This window comes from Bubalus bubalis, chromosome 23 (genome assembly GCF_019923935.1).
Source record: "Bubalus bubalis isolate 160015118507 breed Murrah chromosome 23, NDDB_SH_1, whole genome shotgun sequence".
Classification (NCBI taxonomy): Eukaryota; Metazoa; Chordata; class Mammalia; order Artiodactyla; family Bovidae; genus Bubalus; species Bubalus bubalis.
The window spans coordinates 19370878-19389677 of NC_059179.1; the positions used below are offsets into that span (position 1 = coordinate 19370878).

Consider the following 18800-nt stretch of genomic DNA (forward strand, 5'->3'; position numbering starts at 1 on the left):
GGAGCACCTGGTGGGCCTGGACTCCATCTCCTGAGAGGCGTTCATTCGTTCGAAAAACGCTTATCAGTAGCAATAGCACCCTTGCTGTCGCCATTACCTTCCAAGTACTGACTTTGTTTGCCAGGCACTGGGCATGCATTATCTCATTTCATTTCCCATTTTAGAGACCCGGAAGTCCAGGCAGTTAATAATACTCATTAAGGACCTATGGCGCCTTGTGCATGAGGCTGGGAGACTCCACTTGTCTTCACACTTGCAGAAACACCATTTCATTAGCCTGCTGGTCTCTCTGGCGCCTCCCAGCCTGGGTCCCCTGAGTTTTCATCTGCCTCGTTCTGGAGTAGGACCAAGTCTCTTTCCTGTAAGTGCAGCCTCAGGCAGCATCGGGAGCTCTCCCCAGGTAGAGGGAAGGAAGAGGAAGCCTTATATTTTCATGGGGCTAGGGAAGATGCATAGGACATAGAGGTGCAGAAGGGCTGGCATTTGTCTTCCAGGCTGGCAAGGCAGAAGAGGGGACAGGGGACAGCGTGGAGAAATGCCAATGACTGAGGCATTAGAATGTATGCTCCGCTGGGGCAAGAACTTTACTTTGTTCTCAGCTGTTTTCTCAATGCTCGGACAGTGCCTGGCAGAGGTGCACGAGACCAGGAAGTGAATAACTGAGTGAGTGACTGAATGGCAGCCCCTGCCTTTCCCTCCACTGAGGCCATCTTTCCAACATGTCTCTCCAGCAAGGTCATCCCTAGCCCTTTTGCTGTACATGAGGCATCCACAGCCTTTTCCAACCTCCTCAGTTCAGTTCAGTCGCTCAGTCGTGTCCCACTCTTTGCGACCCCATGAATCGCAGCATGCCAGGCCTCCCTGTCCATCACCAACTCCCGGAGTTCACCCAGACTCACGTCCATCGAGTCAGTGATGCCATCCAGCCATCTCATCTTCTGTCGTCCCCTTCTCCTTCTGCCCCCAATCCCTCCCAACAGCAGAGTCTTTTCCAATGAGTCAACTCTTCGCATGAGGTGGCCAAAGTACTGGAGTTTCAGCTTCAGCATCATTCCCTCCAAAGAAATCCCAGGGCTGATCTCCTTCAGAATGGACTGGTTGGATCTCCTTGCAGTCCAAGGGACTCTCAAGAGTCTTCTCCAACACCACACTTCAAAAGCATCAATTCTTCGGCGCTCAGCCTTCTTCACAGTCCAACTCTCACATCCATACATGACCACAGGAAAAACCATAGCCTTGACTAGACGGACCTTTGTTGGCAAAGTAATGTCTCTGCTTTTGAATATGCTATCTAGGTTGGTCATAACTTTCCTTCCAAGGAGTAAGCGTCTTTTAATTTCATGGCTGCAGTCACCATCTGCAGTGACCTCCTAGCTGCACCCTTTCTCAGCACCTGTCCCACCCCAGCCACACCGAGCCTCCTAGGGCTGCATGACACTGCTCGGCCGCCATGCACACGCTGGCTCCTCAGCCTGGAATGCTTTCTTCACCTTGTCCCTCTGGCCAGTCCATCAGTGCCTCTCTCTTAGGCCTTTCTTGGCAGCCCCAGGCAGATGCTTGCTCCTTCCACTGTGTGTTCCCATCTCACTTGGTTTAAGATCAAGTGAGAAAAAGACCGTTTAGTGAAAGAGATTATTTAGTGCAGTGTCCAAGGACATCAATTCTGGAGCCAGTTGGCTTGGACATAGATCCTGGCTCTGCCACATTCTGGCTGTGTGACTTTGGGCAAGTTACTTAACTTCTCTGTGCCTTTGTTTCCTCATCTGTAAAAGAGTGACAAGAGTGGTGCCTACCTTCTAAGGTTACTATGAGGATTAAAGGAGATTATCCACATAAGGGGCTGGAGCAGTGCCTGGTACATAGGCAATGGTAGGTAGGTGTTACTATTAATACTACTCATTCCTCATATAGTACTTGTTTTAAGAATTACTATTTAAAAAAATATCTCTGTTTGCTTGTGTACAGGGTCCCATGAATTAGCCTGAAGAGTGATGATCAGCTCCGAGACTTATAAGCAGGGCAAGATGAGAGTAAGCAGGGAGCAGTTAACAAGTATTACCGCTAGTCAGCTGAAGGATAAGGGGGGCAGAACCTTGACAGTGTGGATGGAAAGACTGGGCAGCTTTGAGAGAGATTCGTGAAGCAGATTGACTCAGTGATCCAGAAGTTGTGAAAAATGAGGAGGAAGCATGAACCAAATATGACGTCAGATTTCCAGATTGATTGTTGGGGTTTGAAAGGGTCCAGTGAACAGCATTCCACTTCCCTCCCTGTTCATATTCAGGATTAGTGAAGGGGAAGAAAGGTGGGGAGGGGAGGAGACAGGTGGGGCTCAGATTGAGATTAAAAAGCCACCATCATTACACATACAGCTGTTTGGAAGGCCAGGCTTTGGAGTGGGGTCCAAGGTGCTTGCTGATGTACTTGTACCCTCCTGCAGCCCTCCCTGTGGGGAGGCGTGGGCCTGAGCCTGCCTGGCTAAGCTCAGCACATGGCAGAGAGTAGCATGTGCAGGGAGGTAAGTCCAGAAAGGGCTCTCCATGCCCAGTTCTCCCAAACTGACCCATCTGAGGAGTCCTTGCTCCAGCCCTTTGGAGGGGGCAGTGGGGAAAGGAGGGAGGGCAGGAATGGTGCACTGGTCCCGGGGTTCTCAGTCTCAGCATTACTGATGTGCTGGGCCAGATAATTCTTTGCTCACATGGAGGCAGCAGTTGGAGCCCGTAGAGCCTGCCTGTCTCAGAGTGAGGAGCGGGAGGTTTGAAGCCATGATCAGACAGGTTTAGAAATGGCATTTTAGATTTGGGGCGGCAGTGTGCAGGGCCATTAGGCTGGCCATGTTTCCAAACAGTGAGTGAGAGTATCACAGAGGGGACTGGACATCCTGGATGACCTCCAAAGTTCTTTCCTGGGCCTAAGTGTCTATGGGTCAGGTTTTTTCCCTAAATCATTTAAAATGCATTAGTGGACCTTGCTATTTAAAAGCTTCCTCCTGGGAATGTTGCCGTGAAGCAATGATTCATTCCCTAGTCTGTCTTTGGTGGAAATCCAAATGATCATCTATTCTATCAGCTTGCTGCTACCAAGATAGATCCGCGCTGGGCTTCCCTGGAGCAGCCTGGTTGCCGGGTGGGGGTGGGGGGGGCGGGGCGGGGGGAGGGCGGGGGTGACCACCTGGAGGAGATGAAGAGGAAGAGAAACAGCCCGTCCAGGCTCAGAGCTGGTACCATGTCACGTGTGGGTCCTATGTGGGCTCCTGAGGCGGCTTCCCTGGTGGCTCAGACATTGAAGAATCTGCCTGCAATGCAGAACATCCAGGTTCCGTCCCTGGGTTGGGAAGATCCCCTGGAGGAGGAAATGGCAACCCACTCCAGCATTTTTGCCTGGAGAATTCGATGGATAGAGGAGCCTGGCAAGCTATAGTCCATAGGGTTATGACTTCAACTTTCACTTTCAGACCTTGCTTGATTAGTAGGACCTTTGTGGGTTTACAGAGCCCTGGGGCAAATGCCAGCTCTGGGAAGAAGGAGCCAGAAAGAAAGCTGGACTGGAGATTCACTTTAATACCAAGGGCCAACTCTACTCCAGACTGGCTGCCTACATCCACACATTCAGTAGTTCACCCACCGAGCACCTGTGGAGCCCCTCCCCCTACCAAATGCTATGCTGCTGCTGCTGCTGCTGCTGCTGCTGCTGCATCACTTCAGTCGTGTCTGACTCTGTGCGACCCCATAGAAGGCAGTCCACCAGGCTCCCCCGTCCCTGGGATTCTCCAGGCAAGAACACTGGAGTGGGTTGCCATTTCCTTCTCCAGTGCATGAAAGTGAAAAGTGAAAGTGAAGTCATTCAGTCGTGTCCAACTCTTCTCGACCCCATGGACGGAAGAGCCTACCAGGCTCCTCCATCCATGGGATTTTCCAGGCAAGAGTACTGGAGTGGGGTGCCATTGCCTTCTCCAAAATGCTATGCTAGGCACTAGATTTGCAGTTGAGAACAAAAGACATGGTGTCTCAGCCCCCGCTGCTTGCAAGGCAGCTTTTCTCCTTCTCCGGGACTCTTCTTTCCCTGCCTACAAAAGGCTCTTTGGATATACATAGCTTCTCAGATGACTGGTACATGATTGCCATTCCAAGAAAGTCTGTTCTTAGAGACCAGGGCACAAGGGAACATGACATCCCTGGGGCAAAGCGAGAGAAAGGGCCCTTGTGCTCACCAAGTCTCATTATGTGGACTGACCTCCGGAGGCTGGCCTGCCCTGGACTTGCAGGATGCTCACCACGTTCACTACAGGAACCGGGTGAGGTCTGTGTGTGTGTCCACCCTCCCAGTTTGGCCAGGGAATGGTGTAGCCTTGGTCCTCAAAGGCAGAGGTTCCCAACCTTCTTGGCACCAGGGACAGGTTTTGTGGAAGACAGTTCTTTCATGGACAAGTGGCGGAGGGAGAGAAAGTTCAAGCAGTAATGGGAGCAATGGGGAGCTGCAGATGAAGCGTCACTCGAATGCCTGTCGCTCATCTCCAGCTGCACAGCCCGGTTCCTAACAGGCTGCAGACTGTACCAGTCCATGGCTCCGTGTTTGGAGAACCCTACTCTAAGGAGAGCCTCTAGGGACTTCCTACCTCCAATCGTGAGTGCAGGGAAGGCAAGGGCAGGGCCAGGCCTTCTGTGAGAAACACCAGCTGAGGCTGCTCCCAGGAACCCTGCAAGGCTCCTCTGTCCATCCAGGCAGGGAATCAGGTTCCTGGGCATGTTGCCTATCCCCAAGGAGGGTAGGGATGCCAATGCAAGTCTCCCGAAGTGGGGAGGCTCTCCAGGTAGATGGAGCAGCAGTAAAGGAGGGAAGAAGTCCCTGCAGTCCCTTCTCCAGTCAACAGGACCTCTTAGCTCTGCAATGACTCCCGTGACCTTGTCACTGTACTTGTTGGGTGCAAATAAAGATAAGAGTAACTGGAAACCACAGGAAGGGTCATTTTATACTCTCGGCACTCTCGATTCTTCAATGGCTAATTAAAGTAATACGTCAAAACGTCCCTCGGAAGAGATCTTTAAGAATATGTCTGTTAAGTAAACGAGGTTTTACTAATTAATGACACACCTGCCCACCCCTCCTTCAAGTTCCTTGCAGAGCTTCCCTGTGCCAAGAGGGCTGAGCAGGAAAGGGTGGCGAAGTCTTGGAGGGAGTGGGGACAAATCCAGCCCGCTTGTCAGTTGGGGAGCTCTCAGCTTCTCCTCCGGATGTTGATCAGATTTCCTGGGCTGGAACCAATTCACAGGGCCCCGGGACTGGAGTTTTTCCAAGAAGCAAACGTTTTTCTTCTTACGAAGTCAACATGATTTCTTTCAAGGAAAATTTTTATCTTCTTTTAAAGTGTCTAGGCTTTTTGAGGGGCAGATCTTTGGACTTTTCTTTGAAGATATTGATCATGATAAAATTGTCATTTACTGAGACCACCGCCCACCCCCCCAACCCCACAGGCCCTCACACAAGAGGCCTAGGGGGCAGGGGAATGATGCACCAAACTTGTACCATGAGTCCGTGGAATAGCCAGAATAGCTGTCTGGCCTAAAAAAGTCACTAGTGCCAAGATGGAGAAACCCTGGACCAGAGCATCACAGCATGGACTCACAGCATGTTAGAGGTGGAGGGATTTTAGCAGTATTCTCACCCAGCCCTCCCACTTCACCGCTGTGGACCCTGCGGTCCAGAGGTGAAGAGACCAACCAGAATCATGCAGCAAGTGAGTGGCAAAGCTCATCTGTACCTCAGATCTGCTGTCTCCTAAGAGTGACTTACCCAGACTCCCCCCAGAGTTGTTGTGAAGCTTTGTTGGGGAGCTTTCCAAACTCCCCAGTTCTTAATAATAGCAATATTAATAATAACTTCTTTAGAATTTTCTAAGTGTTTTCACAGCTCACACTGAACCTTCACAACAACTCTGGGGGGAGTCTGGGTAAGTCACTCTTAGGAGACAGCAGATCTGAGGTACAGATGAGCTTTGCCACTCACTTGCTGCATGATTCTGGTTGGTCTCTTCACCTCTGGACCGCAGGGTCCACAGCGGTGAAGTGGGAGGGCTGGGTGAGAATACTGCTAAAATCCCTCCACCTCTAACATGCTGTGAGTCCATGCTGTGATGCTCTGGTCCAGGGTTTCTCCATCTTGGCACTAGTGACTTTTTTAGGCCAGACAGCTCTTTGTCGGGGCCTGTCCTGTGCACTGTAAGATGGTTGACATCATCCCTGGCCTCCACCCCCTAGATGCCAACAGCACCCCCTGATCCAGCCGTCACAATCAAAAATGTCTACAGACATTGCCACATGGGCACAGTAATCCCTCCGCTCACTGCCCAAGGACATCAATAAGGTCAAGATCATGTGGTTCAGTGGAGAAAGGTCTTTTTCTCCAACCCCTTCACACCTTTCCATAGACTTTTCAAACACAACCTCCTCGTCCTTTGCTAGCTTCTCATTTCTTAAATGCCCTCCATGGTCCAGGGGTGTCTAGTGTGATAATGAACCAATTGACTTCATGCTTTCTCCTAAGGAGAGTTCACAGGTTTATGTCCCCTAAGCAACCAGTCAGGCTCCCCAGAAATCCCCCGTAGAACCCTGGCTGGCCCAGAAGCCTGTATCTGCAGCCTGCAGGAGGCCTGGTGAGCACGGGTTTGTCAGCACTCTTAAATCACTGAGCTCCGAGGAAGCCTTCTCCTAGCACAAAGATCCTTCCTAGAATCAATAGCTCAGGGCCTTCCATCACACTCAGAATTATCCTGGGACCTGTAAAATTTCTTTTCCCCAAGCATGGCAGAACCCCCAAATGAAAGCCCCAGTGTGGGGGAAGGAAGATAGCAGCTCTGTCAAGGAGGTCTTGTCCACAGCCCAGATGTTGCTGCGAGCAGAAGCTGATGGGCAGACCTGGACGTTTGGTCTCTTTCACAGGGAAAAGGAAGACCCAGTGCAGTCCCCAGTGACCCCGTAATATTATCCCCTCCCATCTAGTCTTCTTTACATCTCACCAAGGCAGAGCCATGTTAAAGACTATCTTCCTTGATGCTCACTATCTTACCCTCATCACAGTCTGCCAGCCTCACCATTTTGCAGAGGAGGAAACTGAGGCATGCAGAGGTTAAGCACTTTGTCCAAGGTTCCTAAGCAGGAAGCGGGGAGTCACATTCTAAGCCTGCATCCTTCCCACTGCTGAGCTGCCTTCCCAGCGAGAGCAGGTTATAAGGGTCAGTCATCTAGTGGGACTCATATAAGAGGCGACTTCTTGTTTCCTCAAAGTCTGACGCTGCTTCCACATTCAAACAAAAATCTAGAGATGCCATGCTATCACTGTGTTTTATGCAATTATATTCCTCTGGCTTTATCCAAGAAAAATCCAACCCTTGGGAATGCAGGCACAACTCTTCAGACAGAGCTGGGAGCAGGCACAAATCCCTAGTCCAGGCTCTCAGAACCCTGCTTTCAAGGAAGGGACTATGGCTCTGTGGTCCACATTACCCACCTCCCCCACCTGAAGACAAAGACACAACTTGTCTGAGAGCCTGAAGGAGATGAAAACTCAAGCACCTTCCCTGGCAACAAGCATCCCTTGGGTGAGCCTTAGGGACAGAAGCGGATCTGCCTCTCAGAGTTCTGGCTCAGCAGCACTGGTTCCTCCTGAGGGTCACCGCCAAGTCTGCAGACACTCTGGGGGAAACTCCTTGCACAGTGCAAAGGAACAGGGTGGGGAGAGGACACTGGAGGAGGGGGCCAGCCCGTAGGCCACTCAGCAAACCTCCTTCCCAGGGCCCAGCTCAGATGTCGACAGCCAGACTCAGAACAGAAAAAGGGCAATGGAAATGGTAGTATCTTCCAAGTCACCCAAGAAACCCTCACATGAGGATTTTGCAAAAATAGAACATCCCAGCACTCTGACCTTGAGCTGGGAGCCGCAAGGATGGGGAAATGGGCAAATACTGGTTGGAAATGCTTCGCTTCACCCAGGATCCAACTACTGGAGGTCCCATAGGCAGTGGTGTGACTACGGGACAGAGACCCTACTCCAGCATTCCTGAGCAGAAAGAAGAGCCCTAGGCTTGGGTTCCAAGATCATCTCGAGGGGCTGGGCATTTCTGATTCCTAAGTGCATGGAGAGAAACCTGGAGTTGCATTGTTTTTCCCTACATGACCACTTGGAATAACAAGACAAGATAATGGAGGAAGGGGAAAGAATAACTAGAAATTTCTATTACCCGTACATGTACATTACAAGAGCTTTATCTATTCCTTGCCTCCTCAGTCTGTATAACAGATTCAGAGGAAATTTCCCCCAAGCTACTAGATGTATTAATTTACCAATGTCTGTTCAGTCAGCAATTATGAACACGTATTTTTCCCTGGGAAATCCCATGGACAGAAGAGGCTGGCAGGCTATATGCAGTCTGCGAGGCTGCAAAAAAGCTGGAGACAACTTAGCGACTACACAATATCAACAACTGTGCAGAGCACACATCAATCTCCATAGTAAAGAGGAAGCAGGTCATGGGAGCAGAGAGAGTTCTCAGTAGTAGAGTGGAAATCCTAGGACCCAGTCCTATCTCTTCCACCAGCCATGTGACCCTGGGCAAGATGCTTGCCTTGACTGGGCTTCAGTTTTCCCATCTGTAAGTTGTGTGGGATGACTTTGGAGTAGGTGCTCTTCAAGGTCCCTTTCTTCTAGCTCTAATATTCTGGGGCTCTATGAATACTGAACAAGTTCAAAGAACGCACCAGCACCAAGCACAACGGGTAATTTCAGAGAGCAGGTGGAGCTGGGTACCGGCTCTATTTCCTTGGAATGCTGCACTTGTATCTATCTCCTTGTACCTGAGATCACAGGACCACCTGAAGTCCAGGAAGTACGTGGTAGAAGGGTTCCAATCAAGAAGGTGACGGTTAAAGGCCTGAGCTTGCTAAAAGCATTAAGTTACTATGGCCAGTGAAGGGCAAGAAGTGAGTAAGTCAGTGGTCCTGGCTGGGTGCCTTTGGCGCCCCCTACTGGGCACCAAGGAGCTTGCTGGGCAGCTTCCATTGCCTAAGCAGGCTGCAAGATTGAGAACAGGTCTGTCACAAGCTGTTTAATAGGCCTGCCTTCCAGGTCTGCAGTCCTGCTCTCTTAAGAATATATTTCACTTTCTAGATTACATAGACCATTGGCCCACACATTCACAGGGCACTACTGTGCTGCCATAGGACATCTTAACCAAACATCAAGGTGCAGAGTAATAAACATTAGGGTTCGGAATAGCAGGTGCAGCCCAGATGGAGAAAAGAGAAGAGCGAGCAACAAGCAGGTATTTCGCTGTACAAATCCCCAGTGGTGAGAAGGTCTTGGGAAATGCAGCAGAAAAATGTTGACTGCGGGCAGAGGACGGAGCTAGGTTTGGGGGTATGAATCCAGAGCCCTGCTAAAAGATCTCCAGGCTGATGTAGCTGCCCCAGGAGTTCAAAACCCTCATCCACGTTTGGGAATGAGGTACAGGAGACAGCCCCAACTGAGCAGCCTACTTTTGACCTTCTCCAGAGACCATTAGTACCAAATATAAACCAGAATATTCTATTTGTGGCCCACTGTGCCAGCATCTAGACCTTAAACTCCCTTTGTTGCCTCTTAAATGGACTTTAGGACCTGCTGCCAATAACATGTTCTTAAGTCAGATGAAGAGCAAATGCTTCCTCAAGGGCCATATTGGAACAACCGCCATATTCCCACTTCTCCATTCTCCATCTCCCCTCCCTTGTGGCTGAGAGAGAGGTACAGGGTGACTCTGAATTTGTTCCAATTCAGTCTTGGGTAGCTGCAGCCCAAGTCATCAGGGTCAAAAAAATCTCCCTCCTGTAGCGTTTCTCTTCCCACGAGAGTTCTCCCCTGATTCAAGACAACACTACAGACTTGTTCCCTATCGCTGGAACCTGCTTCCTTTTCTTTTTCACCTGGCTTCACTTGGGAAGTCCTGCACCCATCCCAGAAGACACTCCAAGTGTGACTGAAGAAAATGTCTTGTCTAGAGAGCTGAAGCACCTCCTGGGACACAGAATAGCCACACTAGGTGTACCCCATAGCACCACCAGCAGCAATATTCATTAGTCATTCCCCGAGGGAAAAAAGTGACCCTCCCACCCCAACCCCAGGCACATTTCACCGCCACTCTGGTAGGCTCCTATCCAGGGCTGGGATGACTTTGGATTCTTGAGTTGGTTTCTGCAGAAACGGGACTAACCAGGACTCTCAACTACTATGCTGCGAAAAAGCACGCTGCATTGCTGGGCATGCCCCCAAGCTCGGCCTCCTGCCCCATCAAAGCCTCCATGTGCCTCCCCCCCGCCCCCTCACTGGGCCGAGGAGGACCCCCGGTCCCCCTGGAATGCCTGAAGCTGGTTTGTCTAAGATTGGATGAAAGCAAGCAGACCACACCTCGGTCCAGCAAAAGCAGCTGACAGCTAAGCCGCGCCGAGCTGGCTCTCGGAGCTCTCTGCCACCCAGCGCTGTGCCCAGGAGCTCGGTTTCCCGGGGGTGAAAAGCGCTAGCTTTCCCCAGGGCTTTTCCCCACCCTGGAAGCATAGACAGCTGGCCGAGGCCAGCAGCTTCCCCGGCCCGGAGCTGAGCCTGGTTCGCTGGGTGACTCCCCAATACCCCACGTACATCCCTCCTCACCTGCTCCGCCCCCTCCTAGCTCCACAGCCCCCTCCCCAAACAGCTGACCTCCAGGGCGCCCCCAACACTTTCTCTGCCAGCTGTGAGAGCTGTAGCCCCCACACCTCCGCTCCCACCTCTCCTCCACCTCCGGCCCGGCGCCCGCCTCTCCCCACAGCCCGCGGGAGGCTCTGCGCGCCAGTCGAGTCCTGAGCCTCTTGGCAAGTTGGAAACCAAGCCGCCGCCGCCGCCGCCGCCGCCTTAGCGATCTCGGTCTTCCCCTCCAGCATCCCCGCCAACCCTGTGGGAGGATCGGGAGGGCGCAAAGGGCGGGAGAAACTTTCTCTGCCCGAGGGGTTGGGGTCACTGGAGCCGGTACTCACCCCGGGGTCCGCGCTCGCAGCCATCCTCGGGCTCTCTCAGCCCCGCCGCCTGGGGGCGTCGGAGAGCCGGAGCTCGCTGCCGCCGCTGCCGCCTCTGCCGCCGCCTTCCAGCTCGGAGCCCTGGTCCCGGGCTGGCCTCGAGCCTCCCGCCCCGACGCCGCTCGCTCGCTTTATACAACTCCACTCGAGCGCGCCGGGGCTTATGTAAAGGCTGGCGGAGACCCGCAGCCAATGGCGCTGCAGCTGGAGCTGGGGGCCGGGGGTGGCGCGGCCAATCGCGGTCCGGAGAGCCCCTGGAGCCGGGTAGGGGGAGGGGGCGCCTCCCCGCGCTGATTTAGGAGCCGGGATTGCGGTGGCAGCCGCCGGCAGCCGGGCCGGCCGGGCGCGGCGCGGCGGGCGCTGGGGTGGGCGGCGGCGCAGGCGGCGGCTAGGGCGGGTGCCCCCCGCGCCTCGCCGCTGCGTCGCGTAACCTTCAGGAGGCAGCCGGGCCTGGCGATGGGGGCGAGGGCGTCTGGCGGGGCGCTGGGGTCCCGGGGCCGGCGGGAAGCCGGGGTCCCCCGGGAGGAAGCTCCGGGAAGGAAGAGGAGGGGGAGGGGAGGGCAGTGAGTCCCAGGGCTCCGCGGCCACCCCTGTGCGCAGGGTCGAGGGTGGCGGCAGGGGCAGTGGCGTGCCTTCCCGATTCCCCAGATAGCGATCTGGCGTCGCCGGGCCGGGCCGGAGCGGCAACGCGAGCAGCGCTGATGGCGAGATTTCGCGCTGCGGAGCGAGCGCCGATCCGATCTTTATCCGGCCTGGGGACGTGTCCGAGCGCCTCCCAGGGACTGCTCAGTATGGAGAGCGGAGCTTCGCGACGGCCTCAGAAGGCGGGAGCGGGCGAGCACAGCCCCGAGATCAGGCGCGGCGGAGGCGGCAGTGGGGAGCATCTCGTCCCTCCTCCTCAGTCCTCCGCCTTCCCGCTGGCCCCGCTGGCGGTGTCCCCATCCCATCCCGCCTAGCCCCCGCCCTCCCTGGGCCAGGGCTGCGCCCGGCCCACCTGCTCTGGTCAAGTGCGTTCTTCTAGCTTCCCTCACCGCTTTGCTCACAGGTACTGCTTCCCCACTCATCAAACCCCAGCCCACTTCGGTGGGCAGGATAGTCTGAGCCTCTCAGGACCGGGTGTACTGGGGGCTAAGCTTGGGAAGAACGCCCTTGATCGGCAGTGCGCAAAGTCCTCGCGTGCGGGACTGGAAAGAGACCTGAAGTCAGGCGCCTAGAATAGAGCCTGACACCTAATAGGTGCCAGGAAGGATTTACCTAGTAAGGATTTACTGAATGAACCTTGAACCGAATAAGGACTTTGGGTTTCTGAGAGCTGGGGGACCAGACTTGGGAAGAGAAAGACCTGGAAATAAGCCATCTGAGGAGGAGGGAGCTAGGACTGTTTCCGCGTCTATTGATGCCTTTATGACCATCACCCTGCCTTCTGGGCCCTTGACTCCAAATGTCTTCTTTCCTAGAAGGTCCCTCCAGCCCCAGACCCAGGTGTCCCCAGATTTTGAGCAGAACGTTCAGAGGCTACTTTGGGCCCTGCTTTCAGGAGGCTGTGACCCTCCTGTGGAAAGAAATAGCAAAGGATAGGCAATCTTTCTAGCTCTGGGGGTCCTGGATCTAGCTCAGTTTCTTAACTTATTGAAGGTGGTGGGTGCTTTTGAAAATCTGATGAAAACCATTGAATCCTTTCTCTAGAAAAGCATACACATTTACACACACACACCTTACGTATAATTTCAGGATCATTAGGGACTCTCTTGGGGCTCTGCCCAGTGTCAACTTCCTGTTTCTCTAGGGGTCTAGGATAGTGGTTTATAATCACCTTCCTCTTGGGGAATCACAGAACTCTTTTGAATCTTTCAAGAGTATGATGAATGGAAAGAGTCTGTGTCTCAGAAAAATGCTCGATCACATACATACATGTTAACATGCAATGCTAGGGCGTTCATGGATCCTTAAAAGCAGATTTGGAACCTTCACCAAAGAGCAAATAGACTTTTGCCCCGTGGGTACCCGTGATCCCTAGTCCTCTCCACAAGGAGTCTGGGGAACTCTACCCTGCTGCCTCATGCCACCAACCTGTTTGAGGGCATCTGAGTCACGTGGTGATGGCCCCGGCTCCACACTTGTCTCTGCATCTTGGTCCCCGCCACCCTTTTAGTGTAAAAATAAGTTGCAGGTTGTCATGTTCTGTCTGATCTGTGAGCCTTCCTTAGCCAGAAACTCCAACTCTGGGAGACAGCAAGTGACTGGTAATTAACCAATTTCACTCAATCCCAAGCTTCTGAGCACACCTTTGCTGGGTTTTGTTCTCACCTCTCTCTTTGCTGGTGAAGCTGTGAGCAGCAGTCCCAGTTGTGGAGCCTCCCCTCGCCTAAACCCACCAGATTTTGTAACCAACACAGTAATTATCAGATACTAGCCTTCCAGATGTGAATAGGCTTTGTGCACAAAACAGCTCTACCTCACGCTTTCCTGCAGCTAGCCACATAAGGGTTCAGTGGACCAGAAGTGCTGGGGAGGGACAGAGAAATGCAGGAAATGATGGAGACAGTCTCTCCAGGAAGTTCTCTAGGCGATTCATTTGGTTTCTGCACTTAAACCCGTGAAGGTTCAACAAGTGGGCCGTTCTGCTCCTTTCATTTCTAATTCTGCTAATGTCCTCCGTGTCTATTCAGTCATTTCATGTCTCTGTCCACTCGAAGCTTCAGCCCTGCCCTGCCTGACTCACTGTAGACATCTTGCCCTCACAAATTTCCCAGACACATCCTGCTTTCTCAGGGCACATGCATGTTTATGGACTGAATTGAGTCCCCTCCAAATTCATCTGTTGAAGACTTAACTTCCATTGTGACTGTGTTCGGAGATAGGGCCTCTAAAGAGATAGTTAAGGTTAAATGAGGTCCAAAGGGTGGGACCCTAATCCTTAGGATTGGTGGCCTTAAAAGAAAAGAAAGACACTGGCGCGCTCCGTTCCCCCTCGGGGCACGCACAGAAGAAAGGTCATTTTAGGACACAGAGCAAGGCGGCCAATTGCAAGCTAAGGAGGGAGGCCTGAGAAGAAACCAGACCTGCTGGTGCCTCAATCTGGGACTTCCAGCCTCCTACTGCAAGAAAATGAAATTCAGTTGTTTAAGCCACCTGATCTGTGGTATGTTGTTATGGCAGCCCGAGCAGACACACACATACACACACACACACACACACACACACACACGTTTTCAACATGCTTCTTACGCCTATCCAGCTTTTTCAGTCTCCTCCCAACACGTTGACTCTCTCTGTACTGTCCCTTTAGATTTTGCCCTTGCTTACCTGGGACACTTGCCTAAAATGTTTTCTCATCTTTTGGCACCCAAATTAAGTCTCACCTCCCACACCACCTTCCAAAAGTGCTCTGGCCTGTGCTGGAGCTTTGCCTTTTCAGCCCTCCTGCAGGTCTGCAACATCTTAGCACTCTATTGTACACATTGTCCTGTGTTCTCTCTAATTGCTTCTTGCCCAGAAAGCTTAGCCTTCCTCTCAGAAAGCAAACTCCTTTAAGTCCAGAGTTTGTACCTTGTACTCGGCTACCACATAGAACCCAGTGTGAAACTGGGCATAGAGTGAACACACAGTTTGTTGATTAATTTATTCTAATGAAACATGTTTATGTTTCAAAAACCTAGACAGACAGCATATTAAAAAGCAGAGATATTACTTTTCCAACAAAGGTCCGTCTAGTCAAAGCTATTGTTTTTCCAGTAGTCCTGTATGGATGTGAGAGCTGGACCATAAATAAGTCTGAGCACTGACGAATTGATGCTTTTAAACTGTGGTGTTGGAGAAGACTCTTGAGAATCCCTTGGAATGCAAGGAGATCAAACCAGTCAATCTTAAAGGAAATCAACCCTGGATATCACTGGAAGGAGTGATGCTGAAGCTGAAGCTTGAATACTTTGGCCACCTGATGCAAAAGGCTGACTCATTGGAAAAGATCCTGATGCTGGGAAAGATTGAAGGCAGGAGGAGAAGGGGACGGCAGAGTATGAGATGGTTGGATGGCATCACTGACTTGATGGATATGAGTTTGATCAAGCTCCAGGAGATGGTGAAGGACAGGGAAGCCTGGCGTGCTGCAGTCTATGGGGTGGCAAAGAGTCAGACGAGACTGAGTGACTGAACAACAAGAGTGTTTAAAAAAAAAATGCTAGAAAAGTTTCACAGCACTTCGTTTTCTGAAAGCTCAAGACATCTGGGGTGTGTCTTCTCAGTCATCCTGAGAGACCATTGGAGCAGGGGCGGTCATGAACCAACTCTTCCTCTGGTTCAGGATCAGAGGGTCACACAAGTTATAAGTTAGAGAGCTGTGCAGTCAGGGGTCCACCACAGCCTTCCCCTTTACTGTCCTCCTCTCTGCATCGTACTCTCAGCCAGCCCCTCTGACTGCAAAGCCACTCCACTACAGTGTGGCAAAGCCTCAAAGTGCCCAGGCTGCCTGGGTACAGATTAACATTATGAATGGTCATCTATATCCATCATCACTCCCAGGCTCCCCCTGATCCTAAGGGGCTCTGACTTTCCTCAGTAAACTTTTCTAGGATTTCATAATGCCCTCTGTTATTTAGTCTCTCTTTCCCAGGTCTACCGTCTCTACCTGGAGGTTTGCCTGTAGCATGTGCTGCCATTTTCAGCTGCTCTGAACTAGTTCTCTGGCCATCTGGAAGTCCATCATGGTTTGTGGTTTCTCTTCAAGAGCTTCCGTCATCTTCACCCCATTTGCTTCCCTTCAAACGTTGCTTCTGTACCTCTGCCATTTATATGCCACTGTTAACACAAGTCTGTCTGAAACTCACCAGCCACCAATAAACACGTAGTCCTTAGAGAAAATGGACCACAACCCAATATGGCTTGGTTTGAGGAGGGGTCATTTCCTCACACTCCCTTAAATCTCTCACTTCTTTCCTGGTTCATGGTTTCTCTTCTGCTACTGGTGCTGCTTTCCCAGCCCCTCCCAACACATTCATTTCTTTGGGGACAATCTAGCCTAAAATACCATTCCACAGTCCCCTACCTGCAATTCCGAATTTCCAAATCTCTGAAAGTCAAAACATGGGTTTGGGGGTTTTTTGGTTTTTCACGGGTTTGATGCCGAATTTCATTTGGCAACAAAACCGGACGAACTGATGAGAAGCCGTTTTATCTTCACACCCACTTAGTATGGTCATTCATATATTTTACTGCAGAAATAGCAATGTGGCCGATTATAAGATGCTGCCCACAACCTCACGGGGCATGTTCAGCATATTTGGTAACTTTCTGAATTCTAAAGCACCTGTGGCTTCAAGGGCTTCAGATAAGATCTGTTGGAACAGGAGCCTCTTTAACAGGTGAGGTTCCCTGGCCTTTCCTCACCATCTGGAGAGTGAGAAGACAGCCAAGTGGATCCGAGAGGGTCACAGGGAAACCAAGGATAGCAACTCTTCCCATTAGGAGACAGAATCCCTGTTTGGAAACTGCAGGGGCCTTTACTTGGTGGTGATTACTCCACCCTGATTTAATTAACCAGGGTTTGTTGAGAACTCCGCTCCATCATCCCCTATCTCTGCACATCTTGGTTCTTCCCCAATTTGTCCTAAAACTCCACCCTCATCTTGACACCAAATTCCATTGAAGATAGAATGGACTTCTCACAGGTTCAGCTTCAGAGTCCAGAGCTATTGTTATGACCTGCCAGATGCAAAGGTAAAATAAGGATAATAAAACTCGTTATAGGATTTTATAAGGAACACAGGGGATAATGTATGCACAGCACTCAGCAGAGGGCCTGTGCACAGTGAGCGCTCCATAAATGATGCTCCTGTCATCCTTCTCTTCTCTTTCCTCCAATCTCTGTGCCCAACCTGTCACTTCCACCTGCCTGTCCTTCCTTTGAAATGCCACTCACTTTGATTTCTCTCACTTTACTCCCAGACCTTTAGCATCTTGCATTTGTATTCCTATAATGGCAGATCTGTAGGTCTTCTTAACCTTTATTTTCTTCTCACCCAAGTTATAGTAAGAGTTTCATTTGTGTAGCACTTCACAGAACCCACTCCAGTGTTCTTGCCTGGAGAATCCCAGGGACGGGGGAGCCTGGTGGGCTGCCGTCTATGGGGTTGCACAGAGTTGGACACGACTGAAGCGACTTAGCAGCGGCAGCAGCAGCACTTCACAGAAGCAAAAAAAGGTGGTGCTAGTGGAAAAGAACCCGCCCGTCAATGCAGGAGACGCATTGATGTGATGCAGATCACATCCAGGATGTGATCCCTGGATCAGGAAGATCCCCTGGAGGAGGGCATGGCAACTCACTCCAGTATTCATGCTTGGAGAACCCCCATGGACAGAGGAGCCTGGTGGGCTACAGTCCATGGGGTTGCAGAGAGTCAGGCGTGACTGAGTACATGCACAGCATCTACCTCTGAGGTAGACACGTAAGCAAAGGCTCGGAGAGGTGAAGTGGTTGCCCAACGTGGCGCAGCTAATGAAAGGCAGAGCTGGGATGCGAATTTAAATCTCTTGAGCATGGCCTACTGTCCACAGAGTCAAGTAAGTAATTGCTTCTTTCATGGTGTTATTCTTAGAATAAAGACCTGGTTTTATATTTCCTGTAAACATCTCTAGGTTCTGGCCCACAACAGGCTTTCGACCATAATCAGCTGATTTCTTTCCTCCAAGGCTCCACGACAGTACATGGCCACTCTCGGCTCAGCCCTGCCTCATCGGTAGCAGGGTGCATGCTGCTTCTGCGCCACTCTGCTCCCATCTCAGAGCCAGGGCCCCGGGCCTGACCCAGGGCTGACCACACGGCAGATGAGGGCTGACCAGAGCAAAGCCCACATTCCACGCTCTGGCGAGCAATGAGAAAATCAGGAGGAATTAGGGTTGTTTAAGTGTAGCTCAGATCAGTAGAGAATAAAAGCAACTCCAGGCTCATTGCAAAAGGAAGGAATTGAGATTTCATGAAAAGAAGGCTTCTTCTCTGCGAGAGTTGTGAGATGTTAGAACGAGATTCCTGCAGAGGTTGTAGAAACTGCTCCCCTGGAGGTCTTTAAGAGCTGGAACACAATTCGCTTTCCAGCGAGAGGTGGATATGACAGCTGCGAGGGTAGGGCTGGGCCCCAGGCTGCCAGAGGAGGGTTTAGGACATCTCTCTTGGGAGGCAGGCAAGAGCTCAAAGGCATGACAAGTGGCTGGGCCAGGGATGGGAGGGCAGGCTCCGTGGAGGCCAGGTCAGAAGGTCAGGCAGCAGGAACTGCAGTGACAGGAGGTAGAGATCTGAAGGAGAGCCCACAGGCTGTTTGTTGTCTGATCTGCCCAATTACTGCCTGCTGGCTGGGGCTGGTGAGCAGGGCAGCCTGCAGGGAACTGGCTCTGCCTGGACCCTGAGGGACCCACTGGACCCCACAGGGGCAAAGATCATGGGTTCTATCTAAGTAAAGCAGGGTGCAGAGGCTGGCCCACCGAAATATTAAATACAAATAAAACTGTGCTCTTTTACTGTGCTTCTTAAACAGGGCTGTTTGGGGAGTATTTCAGAACCACAAATTACCCCAGATAAAAGCACCTCATCGTCCTGGACTATCCATTTTTGCTAGAAGATGTACTAAGGGGCAGGGACAAGAGGAAGAAAGGTAGGTAATTTCACAGGTAAGAAATTAAAAATATACTTTTCCTTTTTGATACATGTGGGTATATCATGGAGTCCAGTGCAAA

General features: G+C 51.6%; 1 protein-coding gene across 3 annotated transcripts in view; it reads right to left on the reverse strand.

Moving 5' to 3' along the window:
* Positions 1 to 11204, reverse strand: part of CRTAC1 (cartilage acidic protein 1) — a 152724-nt gene extending 141520 nt beyond the window's left edge. For all 3 annotated transcript variants that reach the window (XM_025273890.2, XM_025273891.2, XM_006061137.3), the window contains exon 1: positions 11037 to 11204. In XM_025273890.2, coding sequence (XP_025129675.1) covers positions 11037 to 11060 — 24 coding nt within the window. In that variant the 5' untranslated portion in view covers positions 11061 to 11204. The remainder of the gene's footprint in view (positions 1 to 11036) is intronic.
* Between the last annotated feature and the right edge of the window lie 7596 nt (positions 11205 to 18800).